The sequence below is a fragment of the Parasteatoda tepidariorum genome, chromosome 6, assembly GCF_982258835.1.
Source record: "Parasteatoda tepidariorum strain Cologne lab strain chromosome 6, Ptep-v5.0, whole genome shotgun sequence".
Classification (NCBI taxonomy): Eukaryota; Metazoa; Arthropoda; class Arachnida; order Araneae; family Theridiidae; genus Parasteatoda; species Parasteatoda tepidariorum.
In genome coordinates, this window is record NC_141760.1 from 39,612,127 (window position 1) to 39,639,262 (window position 27,136).

The following is a 27,136-nucleotide window of genomic DNA, read 5'->3' on the forward strand; positions in this document are numbered from 1 at the left end:
GTTAAGAGTAACAATTCAAAAGTCGGATGCTGGATTGCGTAAAAATCGAGAGAGTAACAAAATTATAATTAGTTACAAGTATTCATGATAGGTTAGTGCATTTTAAGTATAAAAGAGCTAGAATCAGTTAAACACAAGTATTCAAACATACATAATTTTTATATATTATGATATAAACTGCAGTAATTATATCTGCAATGCTAAATTATATCATTCTATTTTTTATATGCAGGGTAGGTCTGAACAAGATGGCAAAGCTTCTAGGAGAGGTAGGACAAATCATAAGGATAGAGAATTGCATAGGAACCCATGACGGGAAAAAACATCGTAAGGCACTAGGAGCGCTTCCTCATTATGAACTGTTTCCACGTATGTCTTTGAACATTTACTTTGATTTATCTAAATTATCTTGATCCATGTTTTCTAGCAGTTGTATAAAACGGATTTTGGAAAACAGATATTATATTTTAAATCTTAATTTAAGGGGAATCGGTAGAGCATAGATCAATAATGCTAAAACTAACATTTTTCTATGTATCTTTCCTCAGCATCTAAATAAGCTATTGCTTCAGCTTTTTTCACAGAATATTTACATAAACACGTTTACTCCGTGATAACTGTTAGTGTCTATCTTTAACAGAAATTTTTTTTAAAAATTATGAAGGAAGAACTTTTAATTTTTTAAAAAGTTTCATCAAAAATCCTCCATAATTCAAAAAGTATTCCCGTTAACCCCTCAACTTGTGCGCTCGAGTTAATTCGAGCGTGCTAAACAGGCCAAACTGTGCACACTCGAAATAATTCGAGTGGCGTTGTATTTTATGCTGCTATAATTTTTCACACTCGAATATAATCGAGAATTGAAAATAACAATGTGAAAGCTAAGAAAAAAAATCGCTTTATTGATATTTATCATTTACATAGGATTGTAAGCTATAACACATATTTATTCAAGAATAAAATATAGTCATTTTCCTTGGAACAAAAGCGCAGTATATCAAAATTGTCTATCAAAAGAAAAATTGAACCAGAAGCGGCAACAAATGGAAACCTTGCTCTAAAGCAGAGGTCGCCAAAGTGGTCTATATAGACCCCCAAGGGTCTATTTAACAAAAGCAGGGGTCGATATGAGACAGGGGGGCGAATAGGGGTCGATCCGAATCGGAAGGGTCAATTGTGGGTCGAAAAAAGAAACAGTTCTCAATACGCAAATCACACATACCTAATTAAGTATGTAAAATTTGAATTTTTATTATAATTGACTCAATATCAGATCTTTATAAAACATAAATTAATAAACGTATATTTATTGGGGTGAAACAAGTATGTACGTACCACCGCGCAGTGGCACGAACTCAGCGCAGTTTATAAGTCATATGCATATATGCGCTTGTCCAAATGTCACGTGTGACGAGCATTGACATTACAAATGCAAATATCATACGCAGTTTCAACTATCTTTGCAAACTGTGTTGAATATTTGCAGTGTCATTATTGAAACTTTTATAGTTTTGGATAATTAGTTATTGTTTCGATAAAACAATTCGTTTGGTTTAGATATCAATTTTAATTATCAATGCACAAAAAAGAAGGTAAGCATTAATGATATGGATTAGTACAGCCCGCGACAAAACTATAGCACACTTTGTATTTTTTTACGAAAATTACAAAATTGACCAATTTTGACGAAAATTAAAATTGACCAATTTTGAACCCAATAAAGCGAAGCTTGCAAAAAAACACCAGGCCCACCCATCTTATTGATCAAGAAGCAGTAAATCTTTAGTTACTTTACTTATTATATCTACTTATGCATAATTACTTATTATTTAATAATAAGGTATTTAAATTTCAATATTAATATATTTTTCATAAAACTATTGTTACATAATGTACTATTACTTTAATAAATGTTTAAAATCATAAAATAAATGTACAAACATAGTATCTAATAGAGTTTTATTTTAATTAACAGAAAATTACTTTTGCGGGGGTCGATGGAGATTTCGAAAAATTATATAGGGGTCGATAATCAAAAAAGTTTGGCGACCCCTGCTCTAAAGTGTGTTTTACATTAAAAAGAAAAATTGATTTTTCGCGAAAGAAAGAAAAATTGATTATTGATGAAATAGAATTGATGAAAATTAAAAAGAAAAATTGATTTTTAAAAAAAATCTGTACGTTAAGGGTTTAATGCTGACACATTATCACAGTATGCAACTGATATAATCTCAAATATCCCCCAAAACATTCAAAGTGATAAGTGGTTTCTTAGAAAAGGTACATCGAAAAAAGTAAGTTTAAGCATTGTTGAGATATGCCCTACCGACTCCACTTAAAGATTTGGAGAGCTTGTCAAATTAGTCTCCAAATCTTTAAGGAGAGTCGTTAAATTGTGATTTAAAATCTAATACCGAAGCAATATAAACCTCTCCTAGAACTCATGCAGTCTTGTTCAGATTTACTCGGCTTGAATAGATAAAAAGAGCAGGGCGAATAAATTAGAAAGGTTTTAATATACACTGGTTATCATAAATTAAGGAAAAATCACAAAAATAGCGATAACTCTTTCAAAAGTAAGCCAAACCGTGCAAAATTTGCATATGTTGTCCACTAAGAGTAGCTGAGTAAAATTGCAATATGCAAATTAGTGGCGCTGCACTCGGCTTACGTCATCTGCCTGGAGCATAAAAGTCCAAGTTTGAGAGAAAGCACACAAATTTTACTGTGATTGCGACATTGAAAATCTGAGATAGCCAATTCGTAATAATGACCTCTAGGCATCATTTGCCTGAAGAACTACGATGGAGAGCCATCGGGAGACTAGAGGCAGGGCAGAGTCAATCAGAAGTGGCCAGATGGCTAAATGTGAGTCCATCTGTGGTTCATAGACTTTGGAGGCAATTTCAAACCACAGATTCGGCATCTAGGAGGTTCAGTCAAGGACGGCCAACTGTTACGACCAGTGCCGATGACCGATATTTGACATTAAGTGCACGCAGGAATAGAACCGCTACTCCGACACATCTTAGATCCTCTCTTGCTGCAGCCACCGGAAGGTTGGTGTCAACGTCAACTGTGCGCAGAAGGCTCCACGAAGGTGGTCTGTATGCGAGACGACCAGCCATTTGCGTGCCGCTCACATCACGCCATAGGAGAGACCGTTTGCAGTGGGCCCGACAACATGTCCACTGGACGTCAGATCAATGGAGGCCTGTTCTCTTTACGGATGAGTCCAGGTTTAGTCTAGAAAGTGACAGTAGACGTTATTTGATATGGAGAGAACCTGGGACCCGTTATCATCCATCAAACATCCGTGAAAGAGATGCATACGGAAGAGGCAGTGTCTGTGTTTGGGGAGGCATATCCTTAGGAGGGCGCACATACCTCCATGTCTTTCCAAGGGGAACCGTGAATGCTCAGGTTTATCGAGACAACATCCTTGATGCTTATGTGCGCCCATATGCCGGGGCAATTGGTGATTGCTTCCTGTTACAGGACGATAATGCAAGACCACACAGAGCTCGCATTGTTGATGATTATCTTCAACAGGAAACAATTACTCGCATGGAGTGGCCAGCTCGATCCCCGGACTTGAATCCTATCGAGCACGTTTGGGATGCTCTAGGGAGGCGTGTATCTGCCATCAATCCGCCCCCTCAGACCCTTGCCACGCTTGCAACTGCTTTACAAGAGCAATGGCTCTCACTTCCTATTGAACTGATAGACCGCATAATTGAAAGCATCACACATCGCTGTTTGTGCTGTATTGCTTCTAGAGGCAATCATATTCCATATTAAAGGTACTTTTTCTATTGCAAACCGATACTTCCAATTTGTTTATTTTATACATGTGCTAATTTCTATACTACTATTAATGTCTGATAATTTCTTTTTATGTTGTTTAATACCTTACTATGTGTTGTATATTGTGGGTAAGTTTCATAAAATTCCATGTGTAATTTCTTGAGTTATCGCGATTTTTGTGAATTTTCCTTAATTTATGATAACCAGTGTATGACAGTGTTTTTCCCTGCATTCTCTTTTCAAGTCAAAACAAAATCAGAATAATAGGCATAATAGATATTTCTTACATCTGCTATTGTATCAGCAAGCTCAGGGTTACATAAAACCAACCATCTACGAGGAGTTATTCCGTTGGTTTTATTCTGAAACTTTTGGGGATCAAGCTCATAGAAATCCTTGAATCTGTAAAACATAATTTTAAAAAAAACTATTATATGAATATGTACATATTTTTTTTAAATTCTGATATTCATACTAAATCAGTTTTTTAATATTCTAATTCGTGGCTTGTAAAATACTTTTGGAAATTAGAGCCCGCATACGCTTTATATGTTAAATTTCAAATGAAAAAAAAAATTCTTTATTAGTTAAAAATTTTTTACATTATTTTTGCCATATGTGTTGTATTTGCTTAAGACCCTTTCCATTAAAATAATTTTTATTCATTATATTTCCGTGTCAATGTAGTAGAATGTGAAGTTGATTAAACAGCCTGTATTCTAGCTTGTATGGGTATTTTTATGGATCAAATTACTTACTATATTAATTTCTCATTTTTTTCAGTTTTAAAATGCATCAATATAGTTAATAATTCACCGTCCGATTACGGAGTAAAATTTGTCTCCAATTCTAAAATTATATCTGAAATCAATTCAACACCAACATAAAAATTTTAAAGAATTGTGAACTTTTTATTTATTTTATTAAGATTTTAAGCGTCATGTTGAAATTTATAGGAAAAAGTGTTACAAGACCAGTACTATTAGTTACAAGACCACGTCTAATCATAAACAATTAACAGCACTAAAGAAACTTATTCCAAATTACAAGACACTAAAAATTGGTTTGTTCTAAATATTTTGCTCATTTATGGCTTTTGCCATTTTGCCATTTATTGCTCGTTTATGGTTTTTTTAATGAACATATTTCTATTAATTTTCTTTCATTAAAAAGAAAGCTTCCATTGGAGCAGGTCTACACTTCTGTTCGGAGCAGTTGTTCGTTATCACATTTGACCTCATCTCATTAAAAATACTTTATATTCATTCGTAACACAAATATATAAAAACACTTATCTCAATAGCTTAGCCGAAAAAGTACCTCTTTAACAATTTCATAAATTTAACAACTGATTCGATTCAGGCTGCTTAGCCCGAATTCCATGTATATATCAAATATTTAATCGAATGTAGTTAGACATTTTTGAAAGCCTAATTACTATGCAAGGATTAATTTAACTTCTATAAAAATGGCTTTTATACTTCATTTTTTTCTACTATATAATTAGCACTTTTAAGGAACTACACTCGTTGTATTGTAGTATAAAAACGTGAAGAAAACACTTGTAATTTTTAAAATTGCATTTCAATAAAACACTTGATTTATCTAATCTTAAGAAAAATAAGAATACCCTCGAGAGATTTGCTAGTTCCTATAATATTTTAAATAATTTTATTTGAGACAAAATATTTCTCATAACCGTCGTTTAACAACTGATTAAACTTTGAGTTTACGACAACCAAAGTTCAATTCCATAGCCATGTAACTTTGAACCCAATCTAAAAAATCCAATCAAGGATTGGGAGAAATTTGCCGTCATAGAAGACTTTCACAGAACTAACCCATGTTTGCATTACATAGAAAGGAAAACCACGAAAACCTCCCTAGATTATCATAATCATACTCTAATCCGTCTACTAATGAGAATATCTTAAGTCAGCACTGTGGTATGTGCGAGTCTGGTATGGAATTCGTATCGACAAGCGATTGCTGGGATTCTAAACCATGTCACTTCATTGGGAAGCCAGCCTCTCTCCCCTGAAACACCACGGCTCTCTTATGAAACATTAATTTTTTTCACTCGTAATTCATATTGATCCTTGTTGTATAGCAATTAAAAACTATTTAAATTAATATTCAATTGCATTAAATTCATGCTCAACGACCAGAATTGATCAGGTTGTTCAATGGTTAAATTTAAAGTTTAAATTTTTTTTTTTTTTTATGATGTATATTTTTCGTGATTTGTGACAAAGAAATATTATATATAAAAATCAAATCTGATAAAAACCATCCATGGTCATGGCAAACATATACAAATGAAAATCTTAAAACTTATTCAGCTTATTATATACAGTGATTTGCGTCAAACTTTTGTAACGATTGGTAAATAAAAATACGTTAAATACATAAAAATAGCAACAAAACATCTTAACAAGATCATAAAAAACTTATGATTACTTACATTGTGGTTTTGATTAAACCGGAATGAATTGCTGCTACACCATTCACAGCATGAGATCCAACAACAGCTAAGTGAGCCATATTTATACTCTTTACATCGCCTTCTTCAATCATTGACATGCGACGTAGTTTGTCAATATCACCAGGATATGCTTTTTCAACTCTCTGTGTGATAAAATTTAAAGGATGAGTCGAAGATATAACAAAACTCTAGATTAATTTCATATATTGTGGTGTTATATTTACCTTTAAATGCAAAGCGTTTATTTCATATATAATTTCAAGATGACGAGGAAGGATGTATTCGAACATTGAAATGGGCCATCGTTCCAATGCTTCAGGCAAAACTGTATGATTGGTATATGCACATGTTTTCGTAGTTATATCCCAAGCCTGAAAAAAAAATTTCGATTAAACCTTTATTTTGTAAAATAATTTTTGGATTTTATAAATCTTTGCCAAAGAATATTCATTCACATACAAAATTTAATAAATGGAAATTTTATGCTAATCGATTATTTTAAACTGATATGTGACATGATTTCAGAAAGAGTTTGTACGCTATGCTTTCTAGTAATATGGCTAAAAAATTTCAAAAACCATTGCTGGTTCTCTATTTTTTGAATTAAAAATTAAATTTTTCGAAAATTACGTTACTTAAGAAAAGAATACTTTTGTCACTTCTAAAACAAAAAATATAGAATTTTCGGTGAAGATCGATGTTTTTTACGCATTCCATGCTTTCTTGACAAAAATTTTGCTTCGGTGCACTTAAAAAACATAGTTTTAATTATCTTCCATACTTTAGTTCCGCATGTAATTCATTCAAGTCCTTTCTGCCAGTTGTGCAACATTAGTGAAGAAATGGACGCCAACCATTTGAGTCATTGCCCTGCACTGGACTCTGGACACTTGTGGGAGAAATACTGGAGATCTCAGCGAGTAGTTTCGGTTTTGTTATCTCTGTTTCTTATTCCAATTTTACTGTATGTTTTTCTGTCAGCAGTTCAGCCATTAGAAATTTAAAAAAAAGTTCAGCATGTTAGTTTACGTCAATATATTTAATATGCTGTATTCATATTCGAAGTAAAAGAGTAAAAAATTTTATATGTTTACTTTGAAGAACAATATGGACATTAGTATATGTTTACCTTTTCCCAAGATAGACCTTCAACATCAATTAATAACCTCATTAATTCTGGTATGGCAATAGCAGGATGTGTGTCATTCATTTGTAGTGCTACCTAAAAGGAAATGCATAGATTATAAGTTGACAATAAAATCTGGAAGCATTCTTGATACTGGAACGTTAAGATGAAAAGGAAATCCTGGTTTGTTCGACTAACCTTTTCTGGAAACCTCTCAAATGATGTTCGAGTTGGGTCCATTGATCCAAATTTTGTGGTTTTAAACCTCCTAATTATGTCTTGAAGTGTGGCCGCAACCATGAAATACTCTTGCTTTAATCGCAATTCTTTGCCTTCAAATGCCTTAATTACAGAAAAGAAAACATATTAAAACTTTGAATTACCTTAAACACATAGAAAGTTACATTTCAATTCATTACACTGTTATTATTGATTCAGTCGAGAAGAAAATAAATAAACGTTCTGAAAAGTAATTTTGTGATATGCTTTTTTCTAAAATTTTAATTTATTAAATAACTTCAGAAAATAGAAACTTGCTTCATAGATTGTTTTCGTTTTTCAAGTAAATTAGAATAACTTAAACTTTTCAACCTAATAGAATTAGTTACTTCATGGAAAAAACAAGTTTAATAAAAATTCGAAGCATATAAAGATGAGAATTAATAGATAATTTCTAAATAAGTTATTTTGTTAAAAATATTCTTAAAAGATACTTTTTAATATGAATTTAGTGTGCTTACAAGTACATAATTGCAAAAACTAATTCAAAACAATGAAACTATGCTTATAATGTGCGTTGACTTATTACCACGTGATAAAATCAAGTTAATTTTAAAACATTTCGTACAAATTTTATTAAAATCAAACAAGTGATATAAAATAAAAATTTTAAAGACTATTACTACTTAGGTCAAAGAAAAAGTTAGAAAAAGTTAGGACAAAGAAAAAGTTTATTTTTGTCAGAGGAGCTTTTTCTTACATATTAAAAAAATATTTAATTAAATTTAATTAATGAATTAATGTTTGAAAAAACTGTATTCACATCAAGTGTCATCCACTATAAGTTTAAAAAAATGTATTTGAACTTGAATGCATGAATAAAAAATATGTTATTAACGATTGAAAATTTGAACAAGATATATAAATATATATAGGGTGAGTGTGAACTTACCGTAGGTAGTAAAAAAAGTAGTAAGTAGTGGTAAAAAAAATATATGTAAGTCAGAATATTGTAAGTTTTTTGTAAAGACATAGGGTAAACCAACCAGTGAAGGAACATTTCATATATATTGATTAAAAATAAGAATTTGAAAGTTTTTCTTTAGATTGATTGGTAACAATAGCTTACTGCCAAACAATAGGAAGTCATCTATCAATGTTTTGGATTACCTGGTCAAATAGATTTCTCTGTAAAAATTTTTGAATTTGTTATTATCTCTGTAACACCTTGTTTTTTTGAAAAAATTATAAGGTGAGTGTTTGTATTTGTATGCTTGAAGTGGAATTAATTGCATGTAATAGTCTTATTTTTCTCACTGTGAAAAAGAGAATTCAAAATATAGTTATTGAAGTTACGTTTTATTTTTTTAAAGCACCATAGCATAATCAAGTACTGAGATAAGGGGGTGTTTATTCACTGGATCACCAAACGATGAAAAACCAGTGAAGAAACAAGTGTTCCCTTACTGAGTTTTTCTCTAAGTTAATGAAAATAAAAGATAAATTTTAATTTTCTTGTACCTTTAGTGATGTTCTGCCTCAAAAGTATGTTAAAAATACGAAAAACAACTTCTAACCAGTGAGGGAACAGGCATGTTCCTTTACTGGGCTTAGATTTCCCAGTGAATGAACATTATGTGTTAATATGTTGACACTTTAATTTTCAATTCATGATTACAAAAAAAAGTTAACATTTTCCAAGTATTTATATAATATAATTTCAAGAATAGGCTTGTTTTTAAATATTTGTATGGCTTATAAATTCATAAAGAGCATTAAAAAATAACCCAAATTAAGTGTTCCTTTACTGGGTGTTCATTCACTGGTAAGAGCTGTTCCTTCACTTGGTCTTCTAACTACTTGTTATTTAAACCTCCAAAACTTTAAAACAATATTATGGAAGTTCTCTAAAATTTTTTAAAATAATTTGCAATTAGTAACAAATATGTTGACACTGCCATTTAACTAAAATGACGAATTTTGAAATTAATATGATTTTTCAAAAGTCAAGCGAAGCTTAAGTGTTCCTTCACTGGTTAGTTTACCCTACCTCAATTCTCAAAAATATCTCTATATTCAAATATTGTAAGGTCTACTGCCGCTGTTTTTGGTGCTCAACTTAACGACTTTTTTTCTACGCAAAACTATAAGGTTTAGAAACTTCAAATTACGTTGATGTATATAAAAATGTATGCGGATTTTGACAGAAAAAATTTAACATGCGATGTTTTTTTCAGGTACTAGTAACTATTAAAATGAAAGGAAAACCATTCAGACTGCTCTACTAGCCTCACAAACGCAGCTATAGAGTTGAAATTTAACAAACTTAAAGGGCTTTTAGTTTTTAAAATTCTAATTTATTCGAAAGTTATTGTAATTTTTCTCACTTTTTTACATTGCAATTCATTTGGCTTGCTTAGAAACTTGACAGCTTGTTATATTCAGAAATTAGAAACTACGTAGGGGTGTAAAAAAAATGTTCAATAAATCATATGGAATAATTGTGGTACTTAAAATTACTTAATACCTTTCAAATATTTTTAAATATAATCTCAAAAGATTTAGCTCATTAAATCCTAAAAATACAAATTATCTAAAAAAAATTATTGAAAAGAAATAAAACCTTTACGCAAAAGTTTAATGAAAGATACTTTCATTTTGTTGTCATGAATAAAATGCCGAAATTGTGACATTTCTTAAATAACATAAACTGTGAATTGTTTTTCGCTAAAAACAATGTCAACGCATATAGGTTACTCTAAACTGAAGTTTTTAAAGGATTTCAGACATTAACAGATATTTTCACTATTGAATCATGTCAAAACTATTTGCTAGTAAATCAATAACTAGGAAATGACATCAGGGCAGAAAAACCGAGAACATTTTTTCGCAGTATATCAGAGAATTTCAGGCTGAAACCTATGACCGAGATGCTCTATGGGTCTTGCACCCTTTGTGAATATGATTTTTTGATCGTAAAAATTTCCACACTTTTGTACCTGACCGATAATAAAAGTCGGTGCTTAATTTTAAATCACCCCTGAATCTTTATATTATAAGTATATAAAATAAAAATTCACAAAAATAAATTTGATTTTATTTAGATACATTTTTATAGAAATTCTAATATAATAAGCAAAAAAAATTTTTATTGGACTTACATTATCATTAGGATACAAGACCCTTGTGATATTTTCAGCGAGATTTCTATCCAGAACTGCTTGAATATAATCTCCGTTATTGACTAAAAATATTAGAAGCAAATTAGTATAAAACTTATATAAAAGTACTAATTAGAATTCGTAATCAAGCAAACTTACAAAATCGTAAATTGAAACTATTAGGGGATTTAGCGGACCACAGTCTTAAGGTGTTGACAAAGTTGTTTCGAAAACCTGGAACTGGACTGTCATACGGCATCGCAAAAACCAACTAAAAATAACAAAAGTGTTACATCATATTTCTTAAAACTGACAAATCATAAATGTTACTACAACTTCTTTTTCTTTTGATTTCTTTACACCTCTGAAAATTGAACTACTAAATTCATACGAAATAGGATAAATTGTTTTATCACAGTAATCATAATTAAAAACAAATGAAACAAGAGCTACGTTGAGAAAAGCTAAATCTAATTGTTTGGTACTAGTTTTCGCTTGTTTCAAAAAGTTTTATATATTCACCAGTGATTCTTAATTGTGATTATAAGTACTTTGCTAAAGTGTGATACTGCCCAATATACTAATATAGGTACTGTTGTAATTTAATTTTTTTTTTTTTTTTGGTCTTCAGAAGCAGAATTTTTAATTAATTTTCTTTCATATTTATTAAACTTTACATTTAATTAAGTATATATTAAGTTTTTATATATACCATACCTTATGTTCTTTATATCTCATTTTTTCGTGTTTAATGTTTTTTAATATAAATTCTTCTACAACAACATTTGTGTAAACTAAGCCTAAAAATCTAAATATACTTATCCGAAAAAAAAGACAAGAAAGAGTAGTCAAGTATTCATAGTAAGCATTGCAATATTTGCGTTATCTTATAGAACTTAAGATCTCCGATTGATAAAGCATCTAGTACTCATGTAGGTGCCATGCAGCAGCTTTTCCTCAGTCACGGAACCTGATTTATTGCAAAAATAACATATGTTATTTTCCTATAGTCATGCGTGGTGACAACTGTAGTTAACAAATACATTCTGTCAAGAAGTTTAAGAGGTTTTAATGAGGCATACTGCCCCTTTTTTATTGAATTAGTCAACCGCGTATAATTTAAATTTTTAGAAATATACTTTAAATTTTAGGACTAGCCACTATTTCAAATAATTGTCACAAATGCACTTTTCAACATTTAGACATTACTTTCGTAATTTTACGTCCATTTTCAAAGATTATAGCATAAAATTATTAAACCCAATCTTTTCATTTGCTGAATTTTTGTTCACGTTATTTTTTGTTTTCATACAAGTTGTATGCATTCCTTACCTGAAAGATGGAGATGTGTTTTAAGGAGAAACACTGACAGTGCATTTATTGCTGCATTGAAATAATAAAATGAAAGAGCTAGGTTATTTACTACGAACATGAACAATCTAAAATCATTAGAAGGAGCCTCTCTTACTTGAGTGTCCACCCATTTGGAACCTTGTTTTGTTTTTTCCACTCTTCCATAGAAGTTGACTGGGATCATGTACTCTGGTCTTGCTTTCTCCCAAGGATTTCCAAATCTCAGCCAGTCATCTGGTTCTTCAACCTGCAAGAGAGTATAATGATTTAAAAATATTAATACATGATACGGTAAGTCTTAAAACTAATTTCTATCCAGATTTTAAATATTTCTTTTTGTTTTTTGTAGGCAAATGCCTATTCCATAATCTCCTTCAGTAGAATAAATTGATTCATTTAAATTCAAAATCAGAGTAAATTAAATTAGCTTTACTGTTCCAAACATAAGCGCTATTACTAAATCGAAACATGATTCAAATGTTACAAACTAAGTCTGACGCCAAGATAAAATATTTAAAGGGACTACATCGATCTGATTAATTAATACTGGAGAAAGAAAAAAGGAAAACTAATTGGAATATGTCATGTTTGTGGAGACTTGTGATACTTAGAAAGAATATTGATAGTTCTTTTTATGTGTTTGGAATAATATTTAAAAAAACTTAAAAATACCAAAAAGTTGCAGTCCTAATCTTTGATTTAAGCGTGTTACTCTTATAGATTAAGTTTGTAGTTAAATCTTCTAAAGTTACTAGGAGTCTCAGCAAAATAAACTATGCATCAATGTTAAATGTATGGTTTTATGGAGCAAGAAACTGAATCCGTTCTACTGCGCTTTACCTGAATGGTATTTTGTAGTCAAAGTATCTTAACCTAACACAGTGTTTTCATCATAGAAAAAAAATGGGTGAGAATTTCTCATCCTTTCTCAAAAACAGCGTGAGGTTTCAAAAAGTTAAGTGAGATTTCTAAAAACTAAAAAAACACAAAAACTCTCGAAAATAAAAATCATTTCTTTAATTATAATACATTTTTAACGTCTTCTATTTTTTAAAGCATTGAATATTTTTGGTGCATCATCGTAGAAGTTTTTGCCTTTACAAGGTATTTGTCCATCTTACATTAGCACATAAAAAATGTGAATATCTTACATGAAGAAACCTTACGTATATTATAAACACGTAGTTGCAGAGAAATGTGTTCTGAAAGGGATCCCGTGGTTGTGTTCTGTTGTTCGAAAAGGTTCTGAACAATACTGGTAAATAGGGAAGCTAGATAACGGGGCAGATGTTGGAAATAATGAAAGATCCAGGAAGAAAAGTGAAACGAATTTTATTCTAAATGGCGTAATTCGAAGCTTTTTCCAAAATGCGAGAAATTCGCGAATTTTCAAATTTGATTTATAGAATGCGCTAATTTCTCGCGGTAATAATTTTTTAATGCGAAAAAAGAAAAAAATATGCGAGATTCTCGCGTTCTCGCGCTGTAGTGAACTAACAGGGCTGTAAATTAGGGGGGGGGGGGAAACGGAGGAAAGTTCACTGTGCTACTTCGAGGGTTGTGGAACCAATTATTAGGTTACGATACCGCATAATACGGATTACAAGCAACATACGAGTAGTACCAGTGTTAAAAATTATAATTATTTATTTCATAAAGTTATATAATATTTTAAACTGTAATTTCTTCTACTTCGTATTAAATATTTAACACTGCTCATGGAACAAAAAAAATACTTGCCTGCTCAAAGTTTTTAATTCTCTGAGTAAAAATGCCATATTCATATCTCAGCCCATATCCATATGCTGCCATACCTAAAGTTGCCATTGAATCCAAGAAACAAGCCGCCAACCTGCCCAAACCTCCATTTCCAAGTCCTGCATCATCTTCGATTTCCTGGAGCTCTTCCATGTTTAGGCCTAACTGTAGAGTAAATGGGTACAATGATTAAGATTTTCTTTTGTATTGATTTTTAAATTTCATAAAAAAATACTAGAAGCAGCATTTCAGTTATTTTAGAAAATTTTAAATACATTTTAAATAAGTTTTTTGAAACAGCATTTTTCTTCTGTAGATCAACAGTATTTATGGGTGTGGGGCTGCGTATACAAAAACAAATTTTACCATTGAACATAGGGTGAAAAATATGTGCAGCGCAGGGATATTCACTATCAGAAAATAAAAAGTAAAACCTAATGGATACCAAATAAATTAGACACGTTTTTAATTCAAATTTAACATCATACGAATATAAAATAATCACGGCACAAATGATAAATTAAATTATTTTGACAACAACATACTACTATAATTGTCCTTGAAAGTTTTGCTTCTCGAGAGCTTGTCTGTTCTTTCTGTTTAAATGATGAATTTTCGCAACGAGTTTAAAAACATTTTCTTTCAAATTTTTGTTATGCATATTTTATCTGATATCCCTTTATCTGACCTATTTTGCTTTGTTGCAGACAACATTGACTTAAAAAGCAGCTTTGAGTCAGAGATCAAATGTTCCTTGGTATAAAAAAAATTCCATTATGCCCTAACTTTAAAGTTTGTCCCTGTTTTTCAAAAGAAAAACAACATAATATTTAAAAGTCAGATTGCGTGAGGTAGTTACCTACCTCCTAACAATTTAACTCAGTTTGAGAAGTTGCTTTACGTTTAAATAGACGTTCATTATAGTTTATTTTTCTTTATTAAAAATATCCAAATAAAATCAGCGTTAAATAAAGCTATATACCTTGACTAAACATTTTGTATGTATTTTAAGTTTAAGTTAAGTAGGCAAAGAATACAAAGTTTATTGTAAATTAAATTGAAACGAAGGATGAATTTTAATTCGAAAAGGATAAAAATGGTTAAGTGTGAAATTTTTATAACAATACACATTTAGTGTAAAAAACCTAAATAAAAAAAAATCTATCAAAATTATAACTAAAACTAAACTTTAAATAATCAAGTTTACTACCATAATAAATTAAGGAACCATTTTGTAATATTTAATTAAAGTATTACATTTTCTCACGTAATTATTCGGACATTACTGACAACATATTCAACTGTTTTAATATTATAGTTCTGACATTTCTCGTCAGAGCGTGCCCAGATCGTAAAAAAAGACTATGCAAAAAAATATCATAAAAAACGGCACATTGACGTAATTAAATCAAGTTTACTCTTTAATAATTTTTCAAGGCTTCTTAGGTAATGTATAAGTCGTGAATCAAAAGTTTTTATCATTTTACTTCCCAGTATAATTATTAAAATAAAATAAAAATAATTTCTACAAACCTGATATAAGGCTTCATCACAGGTATTCTGAATTCCAAGATTTATCATGGTATTCGATAATGAACGCCCAACTAAGTATTCCAATGACAAGTAATAAACTCTCTAAAAAGACAAAGTATTTCTAATTAGTACCTCTTTAAACACAAATGATCAAACAAATATTTACGAAGATTAAAAAGGGAGCTATAGTCAATTGTTTACGATTCATAATATTTTATCTATGTTATAATCTACTTATAAATATTAGATATGGAATAACTTTTGATCTAATGATCGGTTTTTCACGTGCTAGGACTCAATCTTAATGATTAGGGGTAGCCGCAATCTGGGAAATTTGGTGAGAATAGTTTAGGTAGGAGAGCGGTAGAAAGTAAGGACCCCTTAGTGCTATTTTTTTTTTTCTTGTTTCACAACATCGAGAACTTTTTATGCGAATCAATAAGTTTTTGCACACAATTATAAAATTAATTTATTCAAAAAGTAATTCAATGCTAAAGAATAATTTTCAATAATTATTGTCTTATTTATTAATCGCTTCCCTGATTATTCAGAGTTATCTGTATATATTGCAAATAATTATTATCCCGTGAAAACTCGGGAGTTGCAGAATTTGTCAGTACGTTTTGTTTTATCAAATTTTTATTCGGTAGGAAGCAAAATAATAATCTGCAGTGATTGGAAGTTTGCCAAGTTTTGCTTGGGAGTTTTGCTGTTGGATTGTGAGACAGCATACGTATTTTGTGTGACTGTATATACAAAGTATATACAAAGATAGTATCATACAAAGACAAATACTTAACTTTATTCATTTGTCTGATGAGAATCGGGATAGTAAACTGATGGTAAATTGAATGTTTTTTCACACATAAAAAAATTAAAATTTCAACTTAGAACTTGTATATTATGTTTTGTTGTAGTTCGTTGTATTTAATAAAATGAAAAATATATGTTGATTTTTTTTTTTTGGTACAAAAAAATTTGTGAGGGAAGCAGTTAACTCGGACTTACTAATATTATTTCCCATAATAATTAAACACCATAGAATCGATCAGTTTTTCATCTTTCCAACGGTGCATAAAGCCACTCTTTCGATTGACAGAAAGTAAAAAAAAAAAAAAAAAAAACACTTAGAAAATCTACAGCTTCTCTGCCCTTAACACTGCCGGTAATGTAACAACTGACTTGAAAGCTACGGCTAATATTGTTTGATGGAATTACTTAAATTGAATATTTAATAGTATTAGAAAAAATTCGTATTTTTATGAATTTATTTTGATTATTTACATGTTATGCGTGTTAATTTTGAATATTTATATTAACTAATGAGAAACTAATGATGAACTGGACACTAATCAAGCACAGAAACATTGTTAAATTCATCAAAGCACAGGTTTTCATGACTTGTCCCATTGAAAGATTCACCTGCAATAGGCCCAGAGGCAAACCAAAGAAAGGGTTAATGGAATATGTCTTGAATGATTCAGAAAGTTTAAGGATCTTCAACAGGAAGATCAAGGTCAGAAACAGAGCTGTCTGGAGAAATATTGTGAGGGATACTAAGGCCCACCCCGGGCTGTAGTGCCAATGAAGAAGATGATATGTTCTGTAGGGATTAATATCGCTATGGAGCAGCTATGTAAAACCCAAATAAAAAAAAATAAGAATACATTTTGATATCATTTTAAACATGTAAAGAAATTCCTCGTGAAAATTGAGATTTTCGGTAGATTTGATGGACGATTATTAAAATCACATTTTTAAAGAATTGAAACTAAAAATAAATGTGAACTGTTTCTAAGAATTTTAATAGTAATGTTCCAAAATTTGAAATAAGGATTTTTATTAAAAAAAAAAATTAAAATAATCTTTTCTTTCCGATGTCTTGGAACCAATGAGGATGCTACATCATAATATTGAGATTTTTATGCTACCAAAAGAAAAAAAAAGATTAAAAAGATTAACATATTGAACGTAATAGAAAAAACTGAAAAGAGTAAAATATATTATAAAAAATTGAATGGAATATTTGTTGATTTAGATATTACTTGATTTACTAAAATGTTCATTTATTAAATGTTTCTGTACATTACTTTATGTAGAAAGCAATATAAAGAAATATATTAATAAGTTTTTACCTATTTATGGATGGTTTTGTAACTTATTTAATTATTTACCCTTTGCACTTGTGGCTCTTTCTACGGCTGAAAAAAGGATGCATATCACTAAGAGTTAAGACAAACCCACAGTTTTATTTTTATAACTGTAGTTGAAAAGCCAATTTTCAACTCTGCCTAGCAAATTTGAACCCAATCCGGAAGACAAGGGGGCCTAATAATCAAGTATTGGGAGAAATTTTGCTCTCGTTGGCGAACGCTCTTTCCTCTGAGCCACCACGGTTTGCAAAATTATCTTATAATACATAAAGACCATATTATTAAGTGGTTACTAAACATTAAAATGAAAAATTTCAACATTCAGACTGGCAGGTAATTCAGAGTGCCGGATCGGCACTTTCAAGTACATAATATAACAAAAAATAAATAAATATTCCTTTAAATTTTGCAAAATAATTTCCTCTTAACCATATTTTTCAAAAAAAATTTAGAAGTTTTTATGCTCAAACAAATGTATTGCTTCCTCGCAATAATTACGAAAATAGGGGAAAAGATTTAAGTTTTAAATATTCGAAAGCAAAGATTAATTCATCCCTCAAAAATTATTGAGTGACAGAACATAACATTAGTGATATCAGGCTCTGTAATTAAATCTGTAGCTGAAAATCACTCGAGGTAATGAAGCTTAAATCAATATCCGTAAAAATAAAATTTATGAATTTTATTTTTTTTCTTCATATTGTGAGAGTAAACTAAATATTAAAAAACAGTCTTAAAAAATTGAATTTCTTGAAGATACAATTCAATGAGTAATAACTAAAATTTATTCCAATATAAATATAAATTCAAAATTGCCACCTAGGTATGCATTGCTAAAAATATTCAATGTCACAGTTGCTAAGCTGATATACAGTGAAATATAAACCGAATTCTTATTGTTAAATTGGGGATTTTGACAGAAGATCTTTCCATTGAAACATAACTTAAAATGAAATTTTTATTTCTCCGTGAGTTGAATGTTTTATAGCTTGAAACGCGAATAAAATTTTCCCCGCGCTCCTTTTAAATGTGTACAGTTCTTCCACTCCTAACCATACAAATGCAGCTATAACTCATCTATAGAAAATAAACTGAGGAAATTTTTGTTGGTATTTCTGAACAACTCGAGAAATATAAATAGAATAAGTAACAAATGCAATACAATGCAATGAAATTAAAAATTAATTCATACTTTATAAGCAGACAACAAATACATAGTTTTAAACTTCTAAATACATAAAATACATATATAGATTTTAAATTCCAAAAACACCTAAGACTATTGTTTGATTTCAATATTTTTTGAGATACATACCTGCCAACTCTTTCCGAGAATAGATTTTGTAAGTGGTAGCAAAACAATTACAGAAAAACAATCTTACTCAAAAATTTATATTTTGACCAGGTTGACATCCGCTATCCTTAAGACTAAGCTTTTATAGATTTGATGTAATTATTTAGATTTAGTGGTGGTCAAACTCATTTATAATTATAATTTAAAAAGTTTCCTGGAATAACATTAGTTTCGTAACGACTTTAAATATGAAAATAAAATCTTCCGAGAAAATCGGAAAAGTTGCCAGCTATGGAGATACAAGGGAAATTTTGAAATATCTATATCAAACATAATTTAGCAGAAAAAAAGAAAATTATTGGGTTAAAAGTTAAATTCTATTATATAAGAGATCAAAAAAGTACGCAAAGTGCAGGGCAAGTTATTACTTAAGTGAGGAAAAAAACAAATCCTACAGGATAAAAACAAATCTCGATTCAGGAAGCCAAGGAAAATTTACTAAGTTCAAAAACAGACAGCAGTTAGATAAACTATAATTTAACTTATTGAAAAAAGTTTGATTTGATAAACTTTTTCTGAAATCAAATTTTTTTTCGTTGCTCTTTATTAAGTTAATGTGTGTCAAAATTACACCCAGTTAACCATTATAACTTTGAACAAATGTTTATATATATATATATATATATATATATATATATATATATATATATATATATATATATATATATATATATAAATAAATATAAATAACAAACAGTTTAAAAAAAAGGATGAAATTTAATTTAAAAATCCGGAAAAAAAATATATAATCTTTTCATCAGCCCACACGATTATATCTGAGCTGATAAAAAGATATCTTTTTTTTCCGGATTTTTTTAAATAAAATTTCATCCTTTTTTTTTTTTTAAACTGTTGTTTGTTATTTTTTTACTTATTATTTCCCCCTTTTTCATATGTCTTTAATTTTTCTTTGTTTTATTCTTCATTTTGAACTTATCTAATGGGTTCTGTTTACTTGCAGCTTAAGCGCAATAAATGAAACGTATTGTTTTTCTTAACTTTCTTCATGTTTTCTTGTATTTATTTATTAATTTAATATATATATATATATATATATATATATATATATATATAATGGACCACTGTGCTGACGTAAAATATCCTCAGTTGTAGATGGATCATGGCAAGTCTTCTTGCTGTGAGGCTAACCGTGGCAGGTTTACGTGGTTTTCCTCTCCATGCAGCGTAAATGTGGGTTAGTTCCACCAAAAAGTCCTCCACGAAAGCAAATTTCTCAAATACTTGATCCAGGAGTTAGTTCCCTCGTCATGGATTAGGCTCAAAATTACTAGGCTATGGAGTTGACCATGTAGTCGTAAACTCAAATTTTGGTCAGCTGTTTAACGACGGTTATAAAGTAAAATTAATAAAGCTGATTTTTAATAAGATTGAAATTTAATTATAATTTTTTTTTTTTTTGTATTGATGATTTTAGAGAAATTCTTAACTATTAAATGTTAGAAGATTTTTGTCCGTGGATTTGCCCAATTTTGATTTGCACATGGTAAAAATATAAATTTAGTTAACAAAGAAATTTTAATCATAACGTGCAATCAACTCAACGATTTTTAATAGAATTTAATGTTTTAATGAGATCCATTGATTAATTTAATCAATTTCAATCAGATCAATTTAATTGTTTAATAATTCATTGTTTTTTATTAAATTTTGGAACAGATCGTGGATTTGTTTTTTCGATAAATAAACATTGCGACAAATCCTTTTATTTGATCATAAACGGTTTTTAAATTAATGCTTTTAGAAACATTAGAATTATATATGTATATTTAATAAAGCGAGATTTTGGTTAGAATCTGTTAGATTCAATATTATAGGTCGATAACTGGTGAATATTAAGTTTCAGCGTCAAGCATATGTTTGACAGTTTTCCCATGAGCTTTGAATCTTTAAATATTATATAGTGATTTTTCTCGTAATTTATCAAAATAGTTCAATCCCAAAGATTCGGCTGAATGTAGATTTTAATGACTCAATTACTGGAAGTGATAGAAATGAATCAAATACAGACTCTTAAATATTTCAAGCAGGGAAATCAATTCCATGAACCAGTGTTTTCCAAACTTATGAGTAAATTTTTCGTAACGCTGAGTACCACTAATTAAAAAATAAATTTCTTACTATAAAAAAATTGCACAAAAGTCAAAAAATCACACCTGGCTGATGACACCAATAATTATTAACTGTTAACTCTACAAAAAATAGCCAATTAAAAAAAATACGTAATCGAAAATTTTCATAGCTAGCTTTGTTTCAGAATAAAATTTTTTGAAATTTTCGTTTGTTGCAAGATATTTCGCATAAGAACTCGTACCCCCTCTAAGCTGTTCCCGTACTCCTGGGGATACGCGTACCACACTTTGGGAAACGCTACCATAAACTAAGTCCACCGCTAAAATAAAATTGTTCCCATAAAAGGGTTATAAATCACCTGGGTCCACCAGTTGGAACCCCAAAAGCCAACAAATGTTAAAAATTTATGTAAATAATATCAACCTTTAAAATTCACCTCGTACCAAAGAAAATATTCAAAAAATATTTTTTCATTAAATCTGAAGCATTACTTAAACAAAATGCTCATAAAATATTTATTAAAAGTTCATACTTCGAAATCAAATTTAGTAAAATTGCAAAATCAAATTTAGTATTAAAAGTTTAAAAAAAAAACTGATTTTATTACTTTGGTATTCTAGATCGTGTTAACATTGATTAATCTGGGTCTTTAAGATAATGCAAATGTATGTTGTTTCCTGCTACTAAGTCTATTTCCAGGCGGTAAGAGCGGACATCCTTTTATTTCTTCTGATTTAATACCTTTTCTTTCACGTGACTGACAGTTGTTTTAAAAAAGATCTTGTTTATCGATCTATTGTATTTGATTAAAAAAAAAGAAAACATCCAAAAGACAATTCAATATAGCAGCACAACATAGATGTATTTTTTCAGTAATAGTATAAGTGAATTTAGAATAATTCAATATGACAGTCTATTTCAGTGACAGAGACGTTTCAAAATTTAAATGTGCTTTTTATTGCTCGAATAATAATTAAAACACATTTTATTAAAAAGGATGGAATTTATATTTGCCCTGATAATTTTTTTTTTTTTTTTTTTTGGAATTCATTTCTGCAATGATTATAAACGAAAACTCAATTTCAGTTTCATAACCGCTTATAATATTTATTTTGAGCTTTCTTACTTTAAGAAAATAAAGAAAAGCAACTAAAATTGTACTCTCAAGTGCTACAAGTGCAGTTTACTCCAGCTCAAGCTTATTTCAGTTGTCATGATTCGAGCACAATACAAATGATGAAAGGTTTTTAGCAAATCATTAGCATGGCAACACAGTTCTTTATTGTGCATTTTATCCTTGAGTGATAAGGATGTTATCTAATATACTCAAATTATATTTTATTATCTGAATCGAATGACTGTTTTATATCAGTTGTTGCAGTTTAATATGGTTTGAAATTCCTCTGATTTTCACACATTGACCACTATCATATTTATTTTAAAAAAATAAGTTTTTAAAAATAGATTTATTTTTTAAATTATGCATATATTTTAGTTCATAATGATCGAAAAAAATACTTTCTAAATTACTTTGTGTCTAATGATCATATTTCTCTTATACTATGATGCTAAGTGAAATTTGCTTAATGTTTTAGTTTTAATTAATACTAACTACTAATTAAACTACGTAAAAAGAAACTAAATTTTCCGATAACATCTTTTAGACGAATTTGGATACTTTTGTTTCATATATTGGAGGTAGTTGGAAAATGAAAAATGTAATACCTAGAGATTATTTAAAAAAGTAATCAAAAGGTAGTATTTTTCTTTTTTTAGTAATATTAATCTTCACGTTTTTACAATATAATTCGATCTGTTCTAGTGGGACCCGAATCATTAAGTTTGAGATTTTGAGACAAAGAATATTATCCCGTTATTTTCGAGTTTAATTCCCTACTTTAGCTAATAATAAATCCTAAATATTCAACATATTTTTGCAAGTTTCATTAGCCTCAAGATTGAAAGTTACATAGTCTCTTGTACAGATTTTCTTAATCTACTCACAGTACATTTAAATTATCATTAACACTTGTAATATATTAAACAATCAATTTTTATCTTTTTTTTTACTTATATACTTTATTTCTCAGAATTTAAATAAATCGCAAATTTAAAATCTTCATGCTTTAAAAAGTAGCCGCCAAGAAAATTATTTGTCAATGATGATAAATCACTTTGAAAGAACCTTGAAAAAGCTATTACTATTTATATATTTTCCATTCGAAACTCGAGATAGTAATAAAAAACCGGTCTTCACATTTAGAATAAAAAATATCCCTGGTTTGAGATTGTATCTTTATCATTTTATTCCGATATTACTTTATATTTTAAGATAAATATTCAAATAAATATGAAAAAGTTGGGCTGACTATTTTTAACCATATTTTTCAACACCTTATGTATTTTTGGGTATTTTTAACAAATATTTCGATAATAAATGTATAAATTTTGTAAGCTGCAAACTATAAAATATATCAAATAACTTTTTCCTTAAATAGTTAATTCCAGTTAGATCTAAGAACAACCGATTAGTTATTCAACAAACCAGTTTTTTCCTTACGAAGCACTAAACAAGAATTGAGTAGCTTTTGAAAACATTTATCCATTAATTTATCCATTAATTCCTTAATAGTTAAGGTAACAGTAAACCTTCAGAGATCAAGTTTTGAAATATTTAGTTTTTAATTATTTTGCTTTGATTTATATATTGCGAACTGCAACAAGACACTCTTGTATTTTTTAATTTTTTTTATTTATAGGGGATTTAGAAGAGGTCGAAATTCGTTACAAACGTCCTTTTTTAAAGTAAATAACCCAATTACGATTATTTTAATTTTATTTGCTTTAAAATGGTCGTAAATAACGAGATTAGGGAATTGCAAATCAGACAAAAAAAAATAGTTTTTAAATATGTTACAGCTCATTTATTCGGCAAAAAAGTTCAAATTTAGAACTGAATACATTTTGTAATTTGATTGTAAAATATTAAATAATTTAATCAGTTGTTGTGTTGTTTTTTCGCTGGACATATGTGAGGGAAAAATTTGATCAAAATTACAAGTAAATGGGACAAACAGAAATTAAAATGTCACATTTGAAAGTGTAAAAATATCGAGTAAAAAAGTTTTGAGATAAAAGGCAAATTAGACGAGCCACATTATGACGACCTTTGGTTTAATTTTTTTTTGAAGTATCAAAACTTCACTATTTAAGAAAGAAATATATTTCCAAAACCATTTGAATTTTGGAAATATTTTTTTAATTTTATATAAAAGTCCGAAGCTTGAAGATTCGGCATTAAAAAAGTAGTCAGGTACTAAAAAGATAGACTTATTAATTTGTTTTAACACTTTCAAAAAAATATTTAGCCAAAAATATTCCATTTGGGGAAAAAAACAGCCCAAAAAGCATCAATGAGAATCTAAAATATAAAATTTTAAATTCAACATTTAAGCTTTTCTTAAAAAATAAATTTTTTTTCGCAACAAAAACATCTTTATTGGGTACTTTAATTGTAAATGTAGAAACGATATTTCACGGGAATTAATTTTTTTTAATCCATTTATCAACAATTAACTAAGATTCTCAGTTAAAAGAATTCTAAAAATTACAGGTTGTGAATTTTATCCAAAATGTTGCGTAATTTGCGTATACTAAATTTATTGTAATTATGTTGTTTTACTAAATTATTACAGTGTTTTACACGTAATTTTTCGAATGATTTTATAATGCATAATTACAAATTATACTTCATTAAAAATGCAAATTCTAATTTTATCAAACTATTAAACTACCGAGAAAATTGATACTTAATGTACGTAAATACACGCACCCAAGTAAAAAAAGATCGACAAATATTTGCTTGAAAATGCTGCCTATAAGAAAAGTTCATATAAAAGTATTTATAGCATATAAAGTATATGAGTAATGAAACTTTATGAAGATCTTAATTATTCGCAATTTCCTCAAAAAATTACTTTATTAGATTTTAAAGATATTACACTCTTTTTGTTGTACTCAACGAATTTTTTTTTCCTTTTTTTTTTTTTTTTTTGGTACAAAATTGTGAAACCCTGAACTTGATATCAATTTGTCACTGATTAACTCAAACATAATCTGAAAATATTTTCATATCTTTTATCTTCACATTTTTTATCGCAATATTATCATATCGGTGAAAGAACTGGCAAGAGTAAACAAATAGGTTTCTTTTATTTTTGGGATACTTATTTGTGCTCATATATATGTATTTGTACAATATTTGAAATTGTTAGGTACTAAAAAATATTTAAAAAAATTTTAATAAAAATCTATACAAAATATTTTAAAAACAAGAAAAATAGATGTATTTTGAAAAAAGAAACGTATAATATAGGCTTCATGCAATCTTAAAAGAATTTGACAAACTTTAGAGAAAATTTCATTTGTTTTTTAAAAAGAGATTTTGACATTTACGATATTTACAGCGCTTGATTTAATAAAATTAACTATTACTGGGTATAGTTTTATATTCGTCAACATAAGTATGTGATAACACAAACTGTTAAAAATTTGCTGCTTTATTACTATAATACCATTTTAAATTATTGAAATTCAATTAAATGTTAGTATATATTATAACAAACTATTTAATCAGCAAAAACATAAATAATTATTAAACCTTCGATTTTGTAATGTTTAATGTATATTTTCATTTGATTTTAATTATAATTTGATTTTTTTTTATTTCTGCACCGTTTTAAATTATTAAAGTATCAATTTTATAAATTCTTTAAGCACAATACTTGACGAATATAAAATTATATCCGACCAACTACATTTAACTTTAATCAATCAACATCATGAACGTGAAAATCTCTATTTTCACTTCGGTAACTTTGACATTGACATTGACGCACCCAGCCACGTGTTTGAACTGGGAAGTAAACAAAAATCCATACCTTCGGATCTGTGTCATAGTAATGCTGTTGCGTTCGAATCCACCGGCTGACCAAATTATCCTTGACAGTGTGGGCAAGGGCGAAATAGTAATCCCTCGGAGTAGCCACATTTCTATCCTTGACCAAAGTGTAATGAAGGTGACGATTGAACATTTTTTTAACGTTAAGAACATTCTCCGGCAAAGCTATTTCCTTGACGGATATCTGCCGCTGCCTTTCTTCATCGCTGCGAGGGAAGGACATGATTACACGAGTCTGGTTGATAGGGATGGGGAGAACCAAGTACTCTTGACTGTGGCGGTCGAAACTCCATAAGAGGAGCGTTATCTTCATCTTTTTTAGGGTTGTTTGTTTTATGAAGGATGCGGTCGCCAAACACAAGCGCCAAAATAAAAGCCCATAAATTAATATTCTTTCTTTAAAAAGCGCAAGAAATCATTAAAGTTGTTTTTCCCCTTTGAAATAACGATGTTTAGTTTTGTCTTTTAAAACAGCATATAGGCCCGCACAAAGTTTTTAATGTGTTTCTAATGTTTTTTTTTCTACTCAAAATTATTTTTTTCAAAAATATTTTCATTGTTTTCATGATTCATTTAATTAGCGAGCATTTTTATGAAAATTTCAAATATATTTTGATTAAAAGAATTGTTTACGGTTTTTGAGAGATATGGTATACCTGTGTAATATATATATATATATATATATATATATATATATATATATATATATATATATATATATATATATATATATATATATATATATATATATATATATATATATATATATATATATATATATATATATATATATATAGGTGAACTTGCCCTAGCTTTAAGTAATCCTGTATATATATCAAGCTCAGCTGGGGGGGGGGATTAAAGTTTTTTGGGCTAGAACCTCCAAATGCGATTCCGAACTCATCTCTATTAGATATTTCTTATTATTACTAGCAAAATGGATACTACTACTGATAACTACGTAAAACGGATTACAATTATATGTGATAACACATCTATTATTCAATTTCAATAATTCAACTTTTTCCTTATGAACGTCTTTGTAAAACAAATTTGACTTATTAACAATTCTGTAAATAATTCATAAGTAAAACGAGCATAAAATAAATATAAAAATTTATAAATAACTCCATATT

At 29.0% G+C, this 27,136-nt stretch overlaps 1 protein-coding gene across 1 annotated transcript in view; it reads right to left on the minus strand.

Annotated features, from left to right (window-relative positions):
* Window positions 1-26,309, minus strand: part of LOC107444046 (glycogen phosphorylase) — a 39,219-nt gene extending 12,910 nt beyond the window's left edge. The window contains exons 1-11 of the mRNA XM_016058096.4: window positions 25,981-26,309; window positions 15,443-15,544; window positions 13,892-14,074; window positions 12,267-12,398; window positions 10,958-11,069; window positions 10,799-10,881; window positions 7,617-7,760; window positions 7,422-7,514; window positions 6,517-6,663; window positions 6,272-6,435; window positions 4,095-4,209 (exon numbers count right to left, since the gene is read on the minus strand). Coding sequence (XP_015913582.1) covers window positions 4,095-4,209; window positions 6,272-6,435; window positions 6,517-6,663; window positions 7,422-7,514; window positions 7,617-7,760; window positions 10,799-10,881; window positions 10,958-11,069; window positions 12,267-12,398; window positions 13,892-14,074; window positions 15,443-15,544; window positions 25,981-26,223 — 1,518 coding nt within the window. The 5' untranslated portion in view covers window positions 26,224-26,309. The remainder of the gene's footprint in view (window positions 1-4,094; window positions 4,210-6,271; window positions 6,436-6,516; window positions 6,664-7,421; window positions 7,515-7,616; window positions 7,761-10,798; window positions 10,882-10,957; window positions 11,070-12,266; window positions 12,399-13,891; window positions 14,075-15,442; window positions 15,545-25,980) is intronic.
* Between the last annotated feature and the right edge of the window lie 827 nt (window positions 26,310-27,136).